At 39.9% G+C, this 20,039-nt stretch overlaps 1 protein-coding gene across 5 annotated transcripts in view; it reads right to left on the reverse strand.

Annotated features, from left to right (window-relative positions):
* LOC114024511 (coagulation factor XI-like) overlaps window positions 1-20,039 on the reverse strand; it is a 42,885-nt gene that overhangs the window by 11,200 nt on the left and 11,646 nt on the right. For 2 of the 5 annotated variants that reach the window (XM_027837537.1, XM_027837539.1), the window contains 11 exons: window positions 18,882-19,041; window positions 13,810-13,919; window positions 12,202-12,361; window positions 10,817-10,926; window positions 10,538-10,700; window positions 10,316-10,422; window positions 9,010-9,178; window positions 6,038-6,213; window positions 4,469-4,564; window positions 3,303-3,442; window positions 1,655-2,331 (listed from right to left, as the gene is read on the reverse strand). In XM_027837537.1, the coding sequence (XP_027693338.1) occupies window positions 2,173-2,331; window positions 3,303-3,442; window positions 4,469-4,564; window positions 6,038-6,213; window positions 9,010-9,178; window positions 10,316-10,422; window positions 10,538-10,700; window positions 10,817-10,926; window positions 12,202-12,361; window positions 13,810-13,919; window positions 18,882-19,041 (1,550 nt within the window). In that variant the 3' untranslated portion in view covers window positions 1,655-2,172. Of the gene's footprint in view, window positions 1-1,654; window positions 2,332-3,302; window positions 3,443-4,468; window positions 4,565-5,125; window positions 5,210-6,037; window positions 6,214-9,009; window positions 9,179-10,315; window positions 10,423-10,537; window positions 10,701-10,816; window positions 10,927-12,201; window positions 12,362-13,809; window positions 13,920-18,877; window positions 19,042-20,039 lie in introns of those variants that run through there. The other 3 variants (XM_027837538.1, XM_027837540.1, XM_027837541.1) reach the window with 3 other exon arrangements.

Raw genomic sequence — 20,039 nt, forward strand, 5'->3', positions numbered from 1 at the left:
GGGTCTTATGAGTTTATTGTACGTATATGCGTCTCAGGTTCTTTTCATAGCTTTAACTGGTACAGTCACCTCCTCCCTTGCTAGCTGCCTTCCTGAGTCACTGTCTAATAGCAAAAGCATGGGGATTTCTATAACAAATATTGGAGCCACCATTTTGACTCACTTTACCCTAAGGACATCTCTGCCCAAGAGTTGGCAAACACAGAATACAAATAGCTTTATACCTGGAAAAGACCTTAGTTATCATCTAATCCATCCCCACCTCCATTTTATAGATGAGGAAACAGAGACCTAAAGAGGTTATGTGTTTCATCCAATGTGAAAGAACTGAGACTTGGACCCAGACCATTTGACTCCTGAGAAGAACTCTTTCCATTACACCATATTCTTAGGATTGTTTCTGCTTGGTAAGATGAAATCCCACTATGTGTGAGACTCATTTGAGTTGTTAAATATCTCCGGTAATAGTTAGGATGGTGAGCTCTCCATCGCTGAAGGTTTTCTCACTAAGGCTTGGTGATCACAGAGAAGGGACATAGTAGAGGAGAGTCATTCATTGGGTACATGACTTTTAAATAGCTTATATTCTAAAAGACGAGTGGTGGCCAGCAAGGAAGGGTTTGGGTCTGGGAAGTCAAAGAACAGTGAAGTGAAGTAATAGGGCATGGACATAACCCTTTCCAGGAATGTTTACTGTTGATTTGTATACTCTTCTGAAAACAACATGTGAAGCATTTCAGGGAAGGAAGGAGACAGACACAACTGCATGATAGGCGGATGGCTACAATGCAACATGCTGACTCTGGGGCTAGCTAGATATGGAGATGTCTCACAAATAGAGGCTATTGCAATAAACCAGCCACGAGGTGATGAGATCCTGAACTCAAATGGTTATGGTATAAGTAGAAAGGAGGGGCATATATGAGATATTGTCGAAGTAGAATCAGTAGGCCATTGAGGAGGGGGGAGAAGGGAGAATGAAGAGTTGAGGAAAATTCCAAGGTTGAGAACCTCAGTGATTAGAAGAAAGGTGGCATCCATGATGGAAAAAGAGAAGTCAGAAAGAGGGGTAGGTTTCAAGGCAAAGATAATTAGTTTCATTTTGAACATGTCCAGTTTCACTCTCTCCTTCTGCATCTAAGACATTGTCTATTAAAATTATCTTCCAAATAGGAAGCAGCCATGGTATAGTGAAGAGATAGCTAGTCTTGAAGCCAGGAAGAGCTGGGTTAAAGTTATGATTTGACACATGCCAGTTTTGTGACCCTGAGAAAATCAATTCACCTCTCAGTGCTGTAGACCCAAAGTGTCGAATGCACAGCTGTCTGACTCATTTGGGAAACACTTCCCAGTGTAGCCTCAGTCAGATTAAAATGGAACTGGGAAATATTCAACAAAATGTAGTAAAATGTATGAAAAATGTATAAAAACACACCAAAATAGAGAACATCACATTTTAAAACTGGATTAGTGGCACCATTTCTATTTGGTTTGACACTGCTACGCTAGGCAACCCTTGAAGCAGAGGGTATTACAGAAAAGGGACCACCCTGCCTTGGTAGAGGGTGTTTCTCTATCTAGGAATTCCCTATATCAGTGAAATCACATCATCCCTATCCCAATTTAAAACAAAAGCCACATAGTATGTCTTTAATTTAATTTAATAAATATGTATAGCAATAGGATGAGTCAGACCCATCACCACTAGTATTCTCATTTTTAAAATCACAAAACAAAGGAGCTGAAAGTTTGCTTTCTCTCTTTGTCATGTTTTATTTGCGGGCAAGCAGAAGTAATCCTGGGGGATAAGAATAGGAGCTAGACCTGTGGTTTCGTTTTTGTAGGTAATTCTCAGATGAGGAAACTCCTTCCAGTGCAGGTGGGCACCCTGTCTGCAATGCTTAGAGAGTTGCTGAGGACAGTGTAAGGTTAAATGACTCCTCCAAAGTCATACAGCCAATACATATCAAAGGCAGGCCTTGAACTCAGATTCTCCAGGCCTCAAAGTTAGCTTGCCACTGCCCCATGACTGACTCTCAAAATAAAATCAAAGGAAAATTAATGACTTTCTGGTCTTCATTGGGACCAAAGGAAATAATGTACTGTAAAACTGTCTTGCAATGAAAAACTTATTTCTCATTTCCTAGAGGCAAAAGATATTGAGGGTCCTCCTCACGTGGAAGTAGTTTTTAGAATCCAGTCCACATACTCATCCACTTTGGTATAAACACCGGGAAATCCTGGGCGAGCACAGCCTTCCCCCCAACTGGTTATTCCCACCAAATGCCAGATGCCATTGTGTTGACAGGATAGGGGGCCTCCGGAATCTCCCTGTGCGAGATGGGAAGAGGGAAAAGGTTTTAAAGATAGACGTCCTGACCAATCAAAGAACTGATCAGAGATTTCTGACATTGTGCCTCAGCCTCAATGCTTCAGAATTTCATGTGATTGCTTTTGCCTCGGTTTGCATACTTTAGATGTGGGCATAAACCCATATGCATGAAATGGTCCAGATTTGTCATGTATCTATGTGTGTATACCACGTTTCCAACTTGGAGTTTTTCTCAACTCTTCATTCTCCCTTCTCCCCCTCATCAATGGCTTACTGATTCTACCTCCGCAATATCTCATGCATGTCCATTCTTTCTAATCGTACTATAAGCCTACACACATGAAATGGTCAAGGTTTGTCATCTGTCTACCTATATGTATATGTGTACATAAACACATGCATATCTGGCCTAGAGCACTGTACATACGTACATATATATAATGTGCATATACACACACACATATACATGTAAACATTTTGTTGTTATTGTTGTTCAGTCATTTCAGTTTTGTCTGACCCCATTTAGGTTTTTCTTGGCAAAGTTACTGGAGTGATTTGCATTTCCTTCTGCAGCCCAGTTTATAGATGAGGAAACTGAGGCAAACAGGGTTAAGTGACTTGCCCAAGGTCACACAGCGAGTGAGTGTCTGAGACTGGATTTGAACTCAGGTCTTCCTGACTCCAGACTCAGCACTCTATCAACTACCCTTCCTAACTGCCCTTGCTATACATACACATACGCACGTGACACATATATGTATACGTCTAAATGCATATGTACATATATGACCCTCAGAGAGTTGTTGTGAGGATCAAAAGAGAATATCTATAAAAAGTTTAGCACCGTTCCTGTTCCTGACTCACAGTGGGGTACTTAATAAATGCTTATCTTACCCCTCACCCCCACCCAATTTCCAATTAATTCATGAAAGCTTTCTCATATTTATACACACAATTGCACCAGGCTTACCGTGCAAGTGTCTTTCCCCCCTTCTTCATAACCAGCGCAGATCATCCGATTGCTTATTTTGTGCTCTCTGTATCTCATTTGGCAATCTTCATTTGTTATCAAAGGAACGGAAGTCTTCTGGAGAGTATCCTGTACTTTTCCTACAATAGAGAGTACACAGACCTTGGATTTTAAGTGCTATAAAGGACATATTCATAAGGATTAAGTTATGCGTGTATGTACGTATGGAGGTGAGAAGAAGCGTTACAGTGATTCTCTCAAGGTCTCTCTGAAGAGCTCTGGAACTGATTGTGAGATGTGGGAGACACTGGTACAGGATCATCCAACATGGCGCACCCCCATCAAAGAAGGCGCTGTGTTTGATGAGCAAAGCAGAATTGTAGTAGCTCAAAAGAAATGTGATATACTCAAATTTAGAGACATCTCCCTTCCTTGAACTATTTAAGGAAGGAAAGAACACATTCGGTTGTGGAGATCAGGTCAGGCTTCATATGGCGCCTAAGCTGGGCCGTGAAAGAAGAGAAGAATTCATAAAGGCAGAATTACAAAAAGAAGGAATGTATCCTAGGCATAGGGGAGACAACCTGTGTGAATGAACTGGAGCAGAAGACCCCAGGTCAGATTCAAGGAACAAGGGGTAGGCCAGTTTGTCTAGAAAAGAGATTTGCCTGAAGGAGATGTCTGCAATGAAGGTGAAAAGGTAGGTTGCTGATAACAACTAGATGGGGCAGTAGAGAGAAGGCTGAGCTCTGGCACTCAGGATGACCTCATCCTGCCTCAGATGTTTATGAGCTGTGTGACCCTGGATGAGTTACTTAACCTCTCTTAGTGTGTTTTCTGAGCTGCAAAATGAAGGCTTAGGCTTGATGGTCTTTTAAATTCCTTCCAACCTTAAATCTGACAGGGCACACACACTACCATTCAGATACCTCCTAAAAAACAGAGCATATTTTAAAATTTATTTTATTTTTAATTTATGAATAAAACAAGCATTTCATAATGTAGTGTAATAAAAAAGATGATTGCACATGAAACTGCAAATCTGCTATGTATAACTTCCTATTCCTTTTAAATATACAATAAAACTATCATATAAATTTCTTTTTTTTCCTTTTTTTCTTTTATTCTTCCCTCCCCACCCCCATATTTTAACACACATTCATTACCTCTTTCTTTCGTGTATCCCCAGCCAGTTACCCAGCAATCGGTATATATCATTTTTCCATCTCCTTTGGAAGGAAGGCATATTGGTTGCTGGAGAGCTAAAATTTAATTTTAAAGTTTAGTTATTTAGGGAAAAAATATTTCCCCACCAGAGATCCCCACTGAGCTCCCACCTAATTAGAGTTTTCTAAGCCTCTACTTTCACCACTTTGTCCTACGTGTCTTTACTGCATAGAGTGCTGCAAATAAGTCATGGATGATCAAAGCGTTTCAATTTGGAAAGGACCTTTGAATGGTATCAGCCAATCCCACCCTGTCCTTTATAAATGGACATACCAAGGCCCATGGAGGTTAACTGACTTGTCCAAGGTAAAAGCAGAGTCTAAGAAGTAGAGTCAAGATTTGAAATGAGGCTTTCTAATATCAAATTCAGCATTCTTTCTACTATGCTACATTATGGCTCAGTGGATAGAGTGCTGGGCATGGTGTTGGGAAAACTTGAGTTCAAATCCAGTCTCAGATACTTACTAGCTGTGTGACCCTGGGCAAGTCACTTAACCTCTGTTTGTCTTTAGTTTCCTCAACTGTAAAATGAGAGAATAATAGTACCTACCTTCCAGGTTTGTTGTGAAGTTCAAATGAAATAGCACTATGTGCTAGTGTCTTTCACATAGTAGGTACTTAATAAATTCTTCTTCTCTTCACCCCCCCCACCAAAAGCCCTGAGCTAGGAGGCAAGAGACCTAAAAATAAGAACAGTTCCCATTTCTGTTACTCATTATACATCATAGGGTTAAAGTGCAAGAGACTTTAAGGACTGTCTAGTCCAACCTTCTTAATTTACAGATGAAGAAACTGCAGACCAGAGTGAGTATGTGAGTTCTCTGATGTCTCACAAATAGTGAGTGACGGCAGGATTTGAATTCAGGTCTCTGTCTTCAAGTCCAGTACTCTTTTCAACTCAACCATGTTCCCTCCACAAAGTAATTTCTTTACAACTATCCTATAAAGTAGGTAGTACTCAGACTATTATCGCCATCATACAGATGAGAAAACTGAAACTCAGAGAACTTCTCTGAGTTCTAACTTCCTCATGGCCTTAATTTGCTGACCTTAAGTCTGACACTCTTCCCATGGCACCATGCTGTCTCAACCACTGATTCACTGTGTGACCTTTAAACAGATAATCAACCTCTCTCTGTCTCAATTTTTTTTCTTCTGCAAAAGGAAAGGACTAGAGAAAATAATAAATAAAGTTTCTGCCCAGGTAGGTAATTCCATGATTCTACATTATTCTGTATAGATAAAACTTTCCCCTGTCTTCAATGTTCAATAATCAGGCAGAAGTTTTGCCTTTGAGACACTAAGTTAGTTGCCCTTTACCTGGGAGACATGGGCGTGATCTCCCTGGCTCCCTGGGCTCTGTGCTTTCCCTGATAACAAAACAATTGGCTAGATCACCAAGTGGAGACCTCGTGGTTGATGCCAAATAATATTACATCTAATAACTAATGCAATATTTCATCCAGATAACGAATACAGCTAATGTTTCTAAATAAATATTTACTTACTGGTATAATTAACAGGAACCTCAACTTTCAACAAGGCAATGTCATACCCATGTTTTGCCATTTCATATTTTTCATGGATAATTATCTCTTGAACTCTGAAGAATGGGGTATTTCCATGTATCTCAGACTGGTTTACGATGCCAGCATAGACACGTAAAACTGCAGCAGCCTCTAGTCTAAATAACAAAAGCAGAGAATTGAGCTTTTTTCCCTCACAAAATGTTGCAAATATTTATTGCTTTTAAGTAGTTTGGAAAACCTGAGCTCTCTAACTTGACTCTCCTGCATATATTATATTGGAGGCTTCTGGTGGACTTAGGACAAAGAAAACAATGACATAATGCTGCTAAGTTTTACGAGTCACATAATGTTAGAAACCAACCTCCTCCTCATATGGAGAAGGGAATCACTAGCATAAATTTTACACAAAGGAGAAAAATTACTACTCAGTCCAATCACCAACCTCTACACACACATACATACAGAGAGAGAGAGAGAGAGAGAGAGAGAGAGAGAGAGAAAGAGAGAGAGAGAGAGAGAGAGGTGTATTCATAGACAGGTACAAGAAACCTGGGCATCTAGGTGGTGCAGTAGACAGAATGACAGGAAGTCAGGAAGACTTCAGTTCAAATCTGGCCTCAAACACTTACTAGTTGTGTGACCCTGGGCAAGTCACTTAACCCTGTCTGCCTCAGTTCCTCATCTATAAAATTATCGAAGAAGAAAATGGCAAGCCACTCCAATATCTCTGCCAAGAAAACCCCAAATGGGGTTGTTGCAGCCTGAAAGGTTGAGACCCCTCAAAGACTGGAGTACAGGACGGGGTCGTCTGGAATGAATTCACAGATTCAAGCCTTCTTTGAGTCAAGTTGGTGAAGATTTATTGTTATGCTTTTCAGTAAGCAAGGATTCTTAAGGAATCTGCAAGAGACTGAGGATGGAGCTGGGGTTTATATGGAAAAGGGCATGGAAAAGGAATGCCAGGGATACTAATTAGGTAATTTAAAGGTCCAGGTGTCTTTGGGAGCTATGGATAGGAAAGTGTAGGGAATATACCAGATAGGGAAGGAGTTGTTAGAGGCATGGATCTTGGGAATCTGGCGGCAGAAAGAGCCCTTGGGCCAGCCAGTAACAAAAATTTTTGGGCCAGCCACCCCTTTCTCTATCCTGATTACAGAATGCTCTGAAACAAAGGAAAGTTTTCTTACAAGACAGGAGCTTACCAACGGGAGGCTTCCAGAGGCATGATCTTAGGGCTGGGAGCAGCCCATAACTCTCTCACCCAGCTTTGTGTAACTGCACCAGGGAGAGATAAGTGTCTTGCTGGGGCCCACTCATGAGTAATAGCTAGGCACAGTGTGCTTGGGCTGGAGGGGAACTGCCGGGGATAGTATTTCTGAGGCGAGGGAGAAACATGGTCTTGGAATTGGGGTCCCAGTACAAGCACCCGAGCACCCCATCAGAGTCATGAAGAGTTGGACACGATTGAACAAGAGGCCTGAATGCTACTCAAAAGCGGGGCTTAGTTCAAGCTTTATCCCCAACTATCGGTATAGCTTTGGGCAAGTTTCCGAGTCCCCTTGCTCCTCAGTTTCTCTCTTTGTAAATTGAAAAGCTGACCTAGGCGATAGCTAAGCTTTCTTCTAGATCTATGGTTCTATGAGACTGTTTTTGTTACATCTGGCTACGCCTCCTTTGCCGATCCCTAGGGGTGTAGTCTAAATGGAGCCAGAGTCTAGGGAATATTCCTAGGTAGGAGAGACAACTTGTGACTCCTTCAAATTCCCTGGGACATTAATGCTCCAGTTTGGGTTTCTCCATTTTGCTTCACCTTTGCAAAAACTCCTTTGGGCAATGATTCTCTCCCCTTAGGCCGTGGATAAGGCTCGTCAAAGAGGAGAATCTCAAGGATGGGTGTAGAGGGAAATGGCTTGGTACAATGGAAAGAGCAATGCCTCTGACTTCAAAGGGGATGGGTTAAAGCCCTGCATCTGGTTACCTGTGTTATCTGTTACCTGGTGCTACCTGTGTGATCTCCCTGGGCTTCAATTTCCTTATCTATAAAACGGAGGGGGTGGGGTGGGGAGAATTGAGCTAGCTGACCTCTGAGGCCCCTTCTAACTTTGGATCTATGGTCCTGTGACTTTCTCCCCTCTGTGGTCTACAGCCGGGCTTCTTAAACTTTTTCCACTCACAACTCTGGTCAAGAGGGCAGAGCGGCTAATAGAAGGCAAGGCTAGAACAGAAATGAATATTATTCTATGACTATATTGGGCAAAGGGTGGGCTCTCATAAAACCAACCTGGCAAACAAGCAAAAATCCTCAAAAGATCTAAGGATGCATCAGGAATATGAAGGGGGTCTTGGGCAAGGATATTATAAAACTGAATAAATATATTTCTCCAAAGGAGATAAAGGTTAAATTACTGGTGCTGGCAGACTCTGGATTAGTATTTTCTCTTTGCTCTTATTTAACCATAAGACAGCATTGCTGTAGTGGGAGGGACTGAGGTATATTAGAAGACATAGTCAGAAGACCCAGATTGAAGGCCCAGCTCTAACATGTGCTAGCTGGGTGACTTTGGGCAAACCGTTTCTCCTTTAAGAGTTACGGTTTCCTTACATGTGAAATGCAGGGGCTCTATTAGATGATGTCTGCTGGGAGGTATGATCTAATGGAAAAAGGCATCAGAATTGATGTATGAGGATCTGGGTGCAAATATAGCTCCAACACTTAATAGCTTTGTGACCCTAGATAAACTGCTTAACCTCTCTGATCCTCAGTTTCCTCATCTGTAGGGTGACCTCCAAGGTCACCTCCAGCTCTCAACCTACCAGTCCATGGTCCCTTCCAGCTCAACCATTTTATAACATAGTTTGAAAGAAAGTTTTATTAGCTAGTAATAGATCTCAAAGGAGGGTACGAGTATTGACTTAAAAACAAAACAAAACAAAACAAGAAAAAGACTAACCCTTCAAGGCAATGGGCAGCTGTTAATATCCACTGGTTCCCAATGATGGATCCTCCACACAGATGTTTCTGGATGGGTGATGTGACGTGCAAGCTTACCTGCCATGGCCATTCAGCAAGAACTGAGTTAGTTCCTCCAACAATTTTTGCTTTTATTTTGTTTGTACATGCTGGAAAAACACACACACACAAACAGATCAGTAGACAGCTGGATAAATGATAGATGATTGATAGATGACAGATTGATAAATGACAGATAGATGATTGATAGACGATAGATGATTGATAAATAGATGGTAGATAAATGATAGATACAGACTAGATATCTTATTTTTCTGTCTATATCCTCTCATTGTATACCTCCCAGCCAATAATAAATTAATTAATTGATAAAAAAGCATTTATTAGGAACTTGCTGTGTGGCAAACTCTGTGCTAACCTTGAAACATGCAAACACAAAGGAAAAAGCTACCTAAGGTGCTTACATTCTAATCAGGGGAGACCACATATGGGGAGGGTACCTGGGGAGAGGAGTGTGGGTTTGCAAATTAACAGGGGTTGTAAAGGAGTAATAAGGCAGACTCCCACTCCCCAGTGCAATGGTAGAAATGATTTGCTCACTGTTCCCTGATCAAAAGGTGGAAAATATACCAGTAGGAAGGTAGGCAAGCTTTTGCAAGCGGGATAGTTGATAAGAAGATGGCTGGGGCAAATCATGGTTCACTCTAAGGCCAGCTCAGATTAGTGAGCTTTCATTAATCAAGACCTAATGACCCAGGGTGGAAATTCAAAGAAAAAAATATTTTTTTCTCAAATTAACAATTCAGAAAGCATTTATTGAATACCTACTAACTGTTCATGTCTACTTATGCATATATGAATTAAGCAATCATGGATGGGCATTTCTTAAGTACTCACCATATGACAAGCACTATTCTAGGCACTGGATAGACAAAGAAAAAGCCTAAACAGTCCCACTTCTCAAAGAGCTTGCAATCTAATGGGGGAGACAACAGATATATAGATTGATGCATACAAGAGAAATAAAGAGAAAGTGGCAGGTAGCCTAGGAGGGGAAGACCTACTCTGTGCTTACAAGGAAGTATCATTCTAATTAGCAGGATAAGACCTATATGAGAAAGTAAATAATAATGTCAAACTTTGTGATTAAGGCCTAGCTAATGATTTTTTTTAATAATTATTTTAGTTGGCAAATAGACCTTTGGTTATGTCATTGTAGGACATTTCATTTTTGTTTTATTTTTTTAATTTCGCAAGTCAGGTTGCTCAAGTGACATGTCACTTACCATTTTCCATTTTACATAGCCTTAATGTATAGCCAGAGATGCCTCCTCTTCCATGAAGTATTTTAGTTGGGGATCCATTCAAAGACATTTTTAAATAACATTTACCTCTGAGTGAAGGAAATAAAGCATTGTAAACAAGAATGCCACTGGAGGAGTAGAGCATCTATGCATTTCTAAGCAGTTGCATGATTTCTCTATGTAATACTTAAAAATCCACCTTACTTCCCTTTGTTGTATGTTTCTTTGGTTGGTGAAAAGGTAAAAAATTGGCAGCGTATGGTGTCCGTGCACCTTTCTTGACAGGCTTTATGACCTTTGACTTCAAAAATATCTAGTTCCTCTCCCAAGAAATCAGTGTTGGTATAAATGGAGCCATGACAAAGCACTGGACAGCAAACACACATAAGCAGATGTGAGATAAAGTGCATGTATTGACCATATTTTGTGATAATTGTTCTCTAGGTCAAACCCGAGCATTACCAAACTGGTTATATTGTTTACCTGGGACACTGTGCCTGCAACTCAATAGGCTAAAACCTGAAAAGGCATTCTCTCTGGTGATACGTGTACTTGGAATTCCACTTTGGGATGTTTTAAGGAGGCAAAGATTTCTAAAAGAAAGATTTGAGAGTGTTATTAAACCACATAATACAATGAAATTCTTGCAGCTCCAAAATATTTGCTATGGTACAAGTTATGATTGTATAGTCTCAATTTTCCTACCATATTTGTGGACTGGGAAGACGTAGGAAAAGGGGAGATGAAGGGGAAGAGGAAGGCAATAAACATTTATTAAGTACTCACAATGTGCTATGCACTCTAATTTGATCCTCACCACTCTGGAAAATAAATGTTATCTTTATGCCCATTTTACAGTTGAGAAAAATGAGACAAACAAAGGTTAGTAAGTGACTTACCCAGGTACATACAGCTAGTAAAAGGTCTGAGGTTGGATTTGAACTCAGGTTTTGTTGGCTCCAGGTTCAACTCTCTATCCATTGGGCAAAATTTTGATAGGAGGTAAAACTAATCCTCACCTATCTATCTTCTTTCTCCATAATTAGTATCACTTCTTTCTCCTCAGGAATTCTGATGCTGCCTAGGCCTCTCATGTCACAAGAAGGAAAGCAACCTATAATTCTGGACTTAAGACTTCAACTTGGAATAAATTTTAGATATCATCTCATGCAGCTTCTTTATTTTACGGGGCCCAGAGAAAGGGAATTGACTTATTCAAGGTCATGCATGTAGCAAAGAACAGAGCCAGGATTTAAGTCTAGGTCTTTAGATTCTGAACCCTGTGTTCTTTCCACTATACTAAACTTCATTCACTTTAGTGTGTTACCCCTCCAAATTTATAGTTGTAAGAGAACATAGGAAGAGAGGACAATGATTTATATAGAGGAATGGATCACTAATGGTGGAATTTCAGGCACTAAAATGGGTTGGTGGTCTATGGGTGAGGGTGGAGGAGGTTATTTTCTTTCTACTCCTAAAATCACACTCTTCCTACATATAAACCCATCCTTGTACATGGACTAGGATTGTGTTGGATGCTAAGAAAGGAATGTAACCAAACATTTTCTGAGATTTCCTTAAAGAGAGAGGAGGAAGGAGGGGAGGCATGGTACTTTTGATCACTGATGGGCCCTGCTCTTACCAGGGAGTGATCAAACCTGAGAATAGCTGAATTTTCAGCATCCTGCGATGGGTACCATAAAAATGCAATCCTTGTGGTCACTTTTAAACTCGGAATCATTTGTTTTGATTCTTCTCTTATAAATATTTTAAAGTGAGATTTTAAAAAGTGTTTAGAAGTTTAGAGCAATAGACTTCGGTTAGCTTCATTTTAAAGGAAACACATGCTACTGGCTTTGCTCCCTCACCGTTGGGATTCTGTTGGCCATTCTTTGGAAAGGAATGTAAAAAACAGGCAGTTGGGATGATGAGTGCAAATACTTTGGCACACCCAAGGATCAGGAGTGAAAAGCCTGTCTTCATTGATGTCAGCAAAAACGGTATTGGGGAAGATATCCCGGATGCAAGCTACAAAAGAGAAGACAGTTGATGCTGAAATTATTTTGATGACAGTGAAATTCATCCATTCAGCATTTATTAACTACACACTATGTCCTAGGCGTTTGGAATTCAAAGATAAAATGAAAGACATTGTTTTCAACAAGCTTGCATTCTAGTAGGAAAATTTATATTCAAAAAGATATGTACAAGGAATGAGTTCAGAGGAAATGGAAGACTTGTATAAACTGATGCAGAGATAAGTAAGTGAACCAGAACAATATGTATATATCTATGTCTATATAATAACAACAACAGAGTAAAGACAATTTCGAAAGATCTAAGAACTGTGACCCAAGCAATGACCAACCATGATTTCAGAGGACTGAGGATGAACTAAGTTACACAATTCCTGACAGAGAGATGATAGAGTCAAGAAACAGAATGAGAAATGTATTTTTGGACTTGGACAATGTGGGAATTTGTTTTGCTTGACTATACATATTTGTGAAAAGGGTTTTTTTTTTCTTTAAAATTAGAGGTGGGATGGGAGGGAGAGAAAGCAGATGCTTACTGATGGACAAATTTTTTTCTTAAAAAAAGAATTAAGAGGTATAGTAGAGATCTGATCTCGGGGTTAGGAAAACAGAGCCAAAGGCCCACCTCTGACACATACTGGCTGAACAATCTTGGGCACAGCACTTAACCTATCTGGGACCCTAGACACTTCTCCAAGACTATACATTTCAGAGAATATACAGATCTGTATGAATAGAGATGTCCTCACTGAGAGTTCCCCACACCCACAATGAAATTACAGATCCAGACATGCATAAGTAAATGAATGCAGTATAATTTGAGAAGGCAGTATAATTTGCTAGTGAGGGCACTAACAATAGAGAGGTCCCTCAAGGGCTCCTTAACGCGTGTTAAGAAACTTCCTCAACACACTGTCAATATTGCATAATATACTCTAAAAACACAGGATTTGGTTCAGCACACTAAGATGGTGGATAAGATGGTAAATCTTTTTAACTGTCAAAAGTAAAACTTCTTTGATGAGAAGTTTCCCATATATTCAACTTTTTGCTACAGAATTTTAAAGTTTTTGCCAAGAGATATCTCAAATGAAAAGCTCAGGCTAAAACCTAATTGTAAAACATCATTATGTAATACCACTTCCCTTGCTACATCTGTCTACAGTATTTATCCTATTTTACTGTGTATCATAATTATCTGTGTCCATGATTTATCCTTCCACTGGATTGGAAGCTCCATGAGGGCAGGAACATTGTCTTATCTAAGCTTTATAACTGTTCTAGTACAGCACTTTGCACAAAGCAGGTATGAATAATAGTTTGTTGAACTATATTGAATTGCCCTAAGTTAGACCATCAATACTTTATATTTAAAAGGTAAAGCAGAACTAATATGGTAAAATATATATATATATATAATATACATATGTATATATTTACCCATCTTGGAAATTGCACAAAATTTCAGTGAGAATCCAGATATCACATTCTCAAGCAACTCTATTTTTGTTGGGAATCCTGTTGTAGTATATTTCAATAAGCACACATTGCTAAATAAAAAAAGAAAAGAAAAGAAATTATGGTTTACTTAGGAACGCATCAGTCCATGGCTATATGCCATTTTTTTTTCAAAATGTAGTTATGATCCATGATGGTTAATATGTTCTGATAACCCCATCATCCAACTTCTTCAGCATAGTTTAAAATCTTAGAATTTCAATGTTAGAGGTCATGTAACCCCATCCCGGGGGGGAAACCCTTTTATACTTTTCTGGAAATGTGGTCATCTGACTTCTGTTCAAACATGTGGACAGAGACAGAGAAAGCATCTTAACCACACCATACTGACCATCAGATCATACTGTAGGATCATAGCATCATAGAGTTAAAAGACCTTAGAGGTCCTCTAGTTCAGATCCCTTATCTTACAAATGAGGAAACTAAGGCTCATAAAGGCTAAGAGACTTGGCTAGGGGAACACAACTCATGTCAGAGGAAGGACTTGAATTTATTGCCTCCAGATCCAGCACTCTATCCACTATACCACATTGCTCTTCTGTGGGTATCATTGCATAGTCCTATAGGAGATTAACAGTCTCAAAAGCCTTGGTCTGATCTACAAATGTTGTGTACAGACCTCTGTTCTGCTCTTGGCATTTCTCCTGGAGTTGTTTGGTGGCAAACACCATATTCTTTCTGAAGTCACACTGGCTCTTGGGTAGATGACCATATTCCAGGTGAAGGATCAGCCTATTAATGAGGACTCTGGTAGGAATCTTGACAGCAATGACTAAGAGAGAGAACTTCTTGTGATTGTCACAGGGCAATGTATGTCCTTTTCCTTTAGAGAGCTAGACAATGAATTCCCTTGAACTCCTGAGGGATAACCTCCTCTTGCCATATAACCTAGAAGATTTCAGTCAGCTTTTGTATGAGCAGTGGACCTCCTGCCTGAAATAAAATCAGCACCAGGCACTTCATCACATCACAATGGCATTCAAAACCTCTTCAGTTGGAAATCCAGCTAGAGCAGGATTGACTTCAACCTGAGGTATATGGTCAATGGCTTCAGCATTGGTTGATGATGGTTTGTTGAGAATGCTATGGAGGTGTTCATTCCATTTCTCTAGAATAGTGTACTAATCACCGATCAGTGTGGCTCCACGAGCACTAAGTATCTGAGATGTACCAGAGATTCTCCACCAGCCAGCACTGTACCATCCACATGTGGAATCATTGGTTATAGCAAATGGAGAAATTTTGAATGCTGTGGAAAAGTTCACTTGCCTTGGCAGTACATTTTCCAGGGATTTCCACTGAGATGATAACGTTGATTCACACATTGGTAGAGCCAGCTCAGTGTTTGGAAGTCTCCAAAAGAAAGTGTGAGAGAGAAGATGTATCAGGTTGCCCACTAAACTGAGGGTCTACAGAGCCTTTGTGTTGATTTCATTGTTGTATGCCTGTGAAACCTGGACAATCTACCAGTTCTATACCAGAAAATTGAATTGCTTCCATTGAATTGTCTTAGATGGATTTCCTGGATACTGAAGTCTTCTCTCATAATGAACTGCCAAGTACTCAAACTCTACTGCAGAGATGCATCTCTGATGGGCTGACCACATAGCCCAAATGCCACATGTGTAAAAGACTATTTTACAGAGGACTTGCAGAAGGCAAGTACTTACATGGAGGTCAGAAGAAGCAGTAAAAAGATACTCTTGAGATCTCTCTGAAGAACTTGGGTATCAATTGTAAGACGTAGTAGACACTGGCACAGAATTGTCCAGCATGGCATGCCCGCATCAGAGAAGGCGTTCTTCATGAGCAAAACAGAATCGCAGAAGCACAAAGGAAATGCAAAATGCACAAATCCAGATTTATCTTCCTCCCAAACGTTCATACTGACTATTTGTGTCTGACCTGTGATAGAGTCCTCCAAGCTTATAATGGACTAATCATTCATAGTCAAACATACCGCTCCCCTGACCCAGCATTGTGATGTCATTGGTCTTGTTCAAGTATGGAGGAAAAACAACAAGAAGTAGGAGATTGAGGTGAATTTTGGTCCTAGGAATTTATTTTGTCTCTCATGTTTTTATCATGTGTTATACCTTTAGTAGAGTGTAAGCTCCTTGAAAAAAAAAAGAGACCATGTCTTACATAGCTTTGGATCTCCAGTGCCTTACACGTAATAAGCATTTAATGTTTACTGGATTTTTTAAAGATAATTTCTCCTCTCTGGGCCTCAGTTTCCTTATCTGCAAAATGAGGAAGTTGGACTGGATGATCTTCTGTATCTCTTCAAGAAATGTATGATCCAAGGGGCAGCTAGGTGGCACAGTGGATAGAGCACCGGCCCTGAAGTCAGGAGGACCTGGGTTCAAATCCGGCCTCAGATGAAACACTTGACATTTACTAGATGTGTGACCCTGGGCAAGTCACTTAACCCCAATTGTCTAAAAAAAATAAAAAATAAAATAAATTTAAAAAAAAGAAATGTATGATGTAAAGAAGGTGCTGGTCCCATAACTTACAAGAGTTGGGGATAACAGGCAGGCAATCTAAATGCTGTACAGGCCCCCACAAAAACAACAACAACAACAAAACCTAGAAGAAGGCTTCCGGCCCACTAGGTAGACTATCGATTGAGGATTTACAGGAGTCCATGGACATGATTAGGATGAGAAGATTTGGATGAATTGGGCTTTGCAACTGTGAGAAGGAGAGGGGAGAGAGGAATATACCCCAATCACAGATCCCTTGGGAAGGGAAGAGGAACAAATATGGATTAAGCACCTACTATGTGCCAGGCATTGTGCTAAGTGCTTTACAAATATTATTTCATTCGATCCTCATAACAACCCTGTGAGGGAGGTGCTATGGCTATCTCCATTTTACCAGAATTTAAGTTTACACACAAGTTAAGTGGCTTGCCCAGGGTCACACAGCTAGTATGTATTTGAGGTCACATTTGACCTCAGGTCTTCCTGACTCCAGGCCTAGCACTTTATCTATACTATACTACCTAACTGTTTCTGAATATAAGACTATTGGGTTAAAATAATTACAGAACCATAAAATAGAAAACACAATTTTGTCACTAGACAATGAGAGGAAATCACATCTTATTTTGATATTTAACCCAAAGAATATTTCAATATACAACATACTATTATAATGCTAAGAAGCCACAAGTTAACACAACTTTATAAAGAATGTGTGATTTTAACAAAGAATTGGGGAGAGAAAATAGATGGAGGGTTTTCTTTCTTCTGTATTTTCAATTCAGTTCAAGAAGCAGTTTCTAGATTTATAGAGCGGAGATGGAAAAGACTCTAATGGTCTTCTGGTCCCATGTCTTCACTTTCCAGATGAGGAAAGTGAGTCCCAGTAAGATTAAGTGATTTGTCTAAGGTCACACATGCAGTAAGTGACATAACCAGCCCCTGAACCCAGGTCTTCTGACTCCAAACTAAGTTTCGTTTTTACTGCACTGTACTGTAAAAGCCTGAAGAGGAGAAGCAAGCTCAATGGGGTCTGGTTTCATAAAGGCAACCATAGACATATAAGCATACACACACAAACAAAAGATATTTGTTCAATCATGTTCTGACTCTGTATCAAAGAAATCATAAGACAGGTAGTAGCATACCCTAAGACCATTAAAATCCAGATTTAGATAAAGGATTCATTCATAAATTGTTAGTGTTAGAAGGGACCTTAGAGATCCAATGGGGTCATGTTACAGAGAGGGAAACTGAGGCTCAAAGAGGAAAAATGTCACATAGTGATAGATGTGGGACTCAGATCTAGTTCTGCTGACTCATAGTACCATGTTCTCTCCTTAGCAGTATACTGTTCCTTTGCATGTTTTCTCATTCCCATCCTCTATATGTTTTACTTATTTCCCCCATTGGATTGTTATTGTTTGTCCTTTGTTCTTAAAGAGGACCATGACCTCAGGGAGATGATGCCATGACTTGAAAGTCGATTGGATTTAAGTGAGGGAGGGCTGTGTAAAGTCACCAGCTTCACTTTCTCCTCTGGAGCCACGTGGGTCCAGTGCCAAGATACAGATCGGGACAACCGGAGATGGCCCTACCCCACCGCCTCCACTGGATTATATGACCTTTGAAGACATGGATTTCTTTTCTGTGTCTCTTCATGGAGCCTAATACAGTATTTTGCACTAAATAGGACCTTGGTCCATGTTTCCTCTGATATTTTCAAAACCAAATAATAATAACTGGAGCCAGGCAACCTCTCCATCCACTCGCATAGTAGATAGAGCACTCGCATGCTGACCTGGGTTGAGTCTTGCCATACTCGGTGTGACCCTGGGCAAATCACTTAACCTCTCTGTCCTCCCTAGAAACTCTCTAAGACTCCAACTTGCAGAATAATTACTTATCTCCATTGGGGGAGTTTCCTGACCGCGTAGCTCCTTGCCCAAATGGAATCACGAGTCCAGGATGAGAAAGATCAAATAACAATAATGAGAATAATAAATAAATAAATAATGAATTATATGTTATGTTGTGATATATTAATGATATGTTATATGATACAATATGACATGGCATAGTATGATAAGATAGAGTATAATATAATTAAATATGCGGTATTTGAGTGATATAATATATATGCTACCATTTAATATAATGTGTAATATAATTGTGACATTAATATAGTACTTTAAAGTTAGCCCAGTATTTCATGCACATTTTCTCATCAGAACCTCACCGTAACCCTTTAAGGTAGGTATTATAGGTATTGTCATTTCTATTTTACAGAAGAGGAATCTAAGACTCCGAGAGATGAGGTGACGGCCAGGAATACCCACCTAGTAAGTGTCAGAGGTATGATTTTAATCTATTTCTCTCTTGACTCCAAGTATCTTTCCACGATATCATGTTGACTGCACCTTGTATCACACTGAGTCAACAGATATTTCTTTTTTCTACTCACACATTGGGGGAACCCCTAGACACCGCCTAGACCCCTCTCACCGATAGGCATCACTGTGAAAGGTCTGTGTGGCATATGTAAAGAAGTGACAATGGGCATCGTTGGTGCATCTGTCTTCACATTCTTCAACACTCATGGTAACAAAGGAATTGTAGTTCATTCCCTTCATACTGAGTCCTACGTAGATATCTGTGTGGCAAGCTGGATGAGCAAAAAAAGTTGAAATATTGTTATCTTAAGTCAGTTCTAATAACCACCAAGAAATATGGGACCATATTGGTGCCATACGGGACCAAATATGACCACCATAATTCTATTTCAGTAACTTCTCTCTCAGCTTACCATCCAGCTCCCCTTCCTACCTTCCCTTGTTTCTTTGGGCATCTACACAATTTTTATCCCAATGCAAAAACAGTATCTATAGCTTATGTTTATATAATAATTTAGTGTTAGGAAGTACTTTATACACTGGACATGATACTGCACGCCTGTAATCCCAGCTACTGGGGAGGCTTAGGCTGGTGAATCTTCTGAGCTACAGAGGACGATGCCAATCAGATGAGTCCCCAGAATTAGGAGTCCACCAGGTTGCCTAAGGAAGGGTCATGAATTAGGCCCGTGTCAAAAACTGAGCAGATCAAAACATCTGGGCATTTTACCACTGGGACCAGGCCCCTGAGTAGGTCCTGCCCTTTCAGTCTTTCTAAGATGGAGAAAAATAGTTTTACGAATATATATTAAAGAAAGGACTTTATACACATGACATCATTTGATCCCCATAATCCTGTGACTTTGGTGAAATTATTATAATACCCATTTTAGGAAACTGGGTCTCAAGGTGTTACTCAGAGTTACTTAGTTAAGACTTGAATCAATCCCCCAATTCAAAATCCAACTTTTTTTTCAAGACACTGCACTGCCTCTCCAGTAAATAAAATATCATCAATATCCTTTCAATTTTCCAACTTCCTAGAATATTTCATTCACTTGCTTCCTATTCCCTTTCTAGTAGGAGTGAGTCCAGCACTACCTTATGGAACTGAGTATCTGCTCTGGCTCTGAGGAAGATGACACAGATATTTTGACCTTGGAGGAAATACATAGCTGTCACATCTCTGATATTACTTTGCACATTCAGTATTTTTTTTTAGAAGGCATCCTGTTAATTCCTTTTAAGGAAGACCCTAGACATCTAATCT

Source organism: Vombatus ursinus, unplaced genomic scaffold (genome assembly GCF_900497805.2).
Source record: "Vombatus ursinus unplaced genomic scaffold, bare-nosed wombat genome assembly UNPS02014821.1, whole genome shotgun sequence".
NCBI lineage: Eukaryota > Metazoa > Chordata > Mammalia > Diprotodontia > Vombatidae > Vombatus > Vombatus ursinus.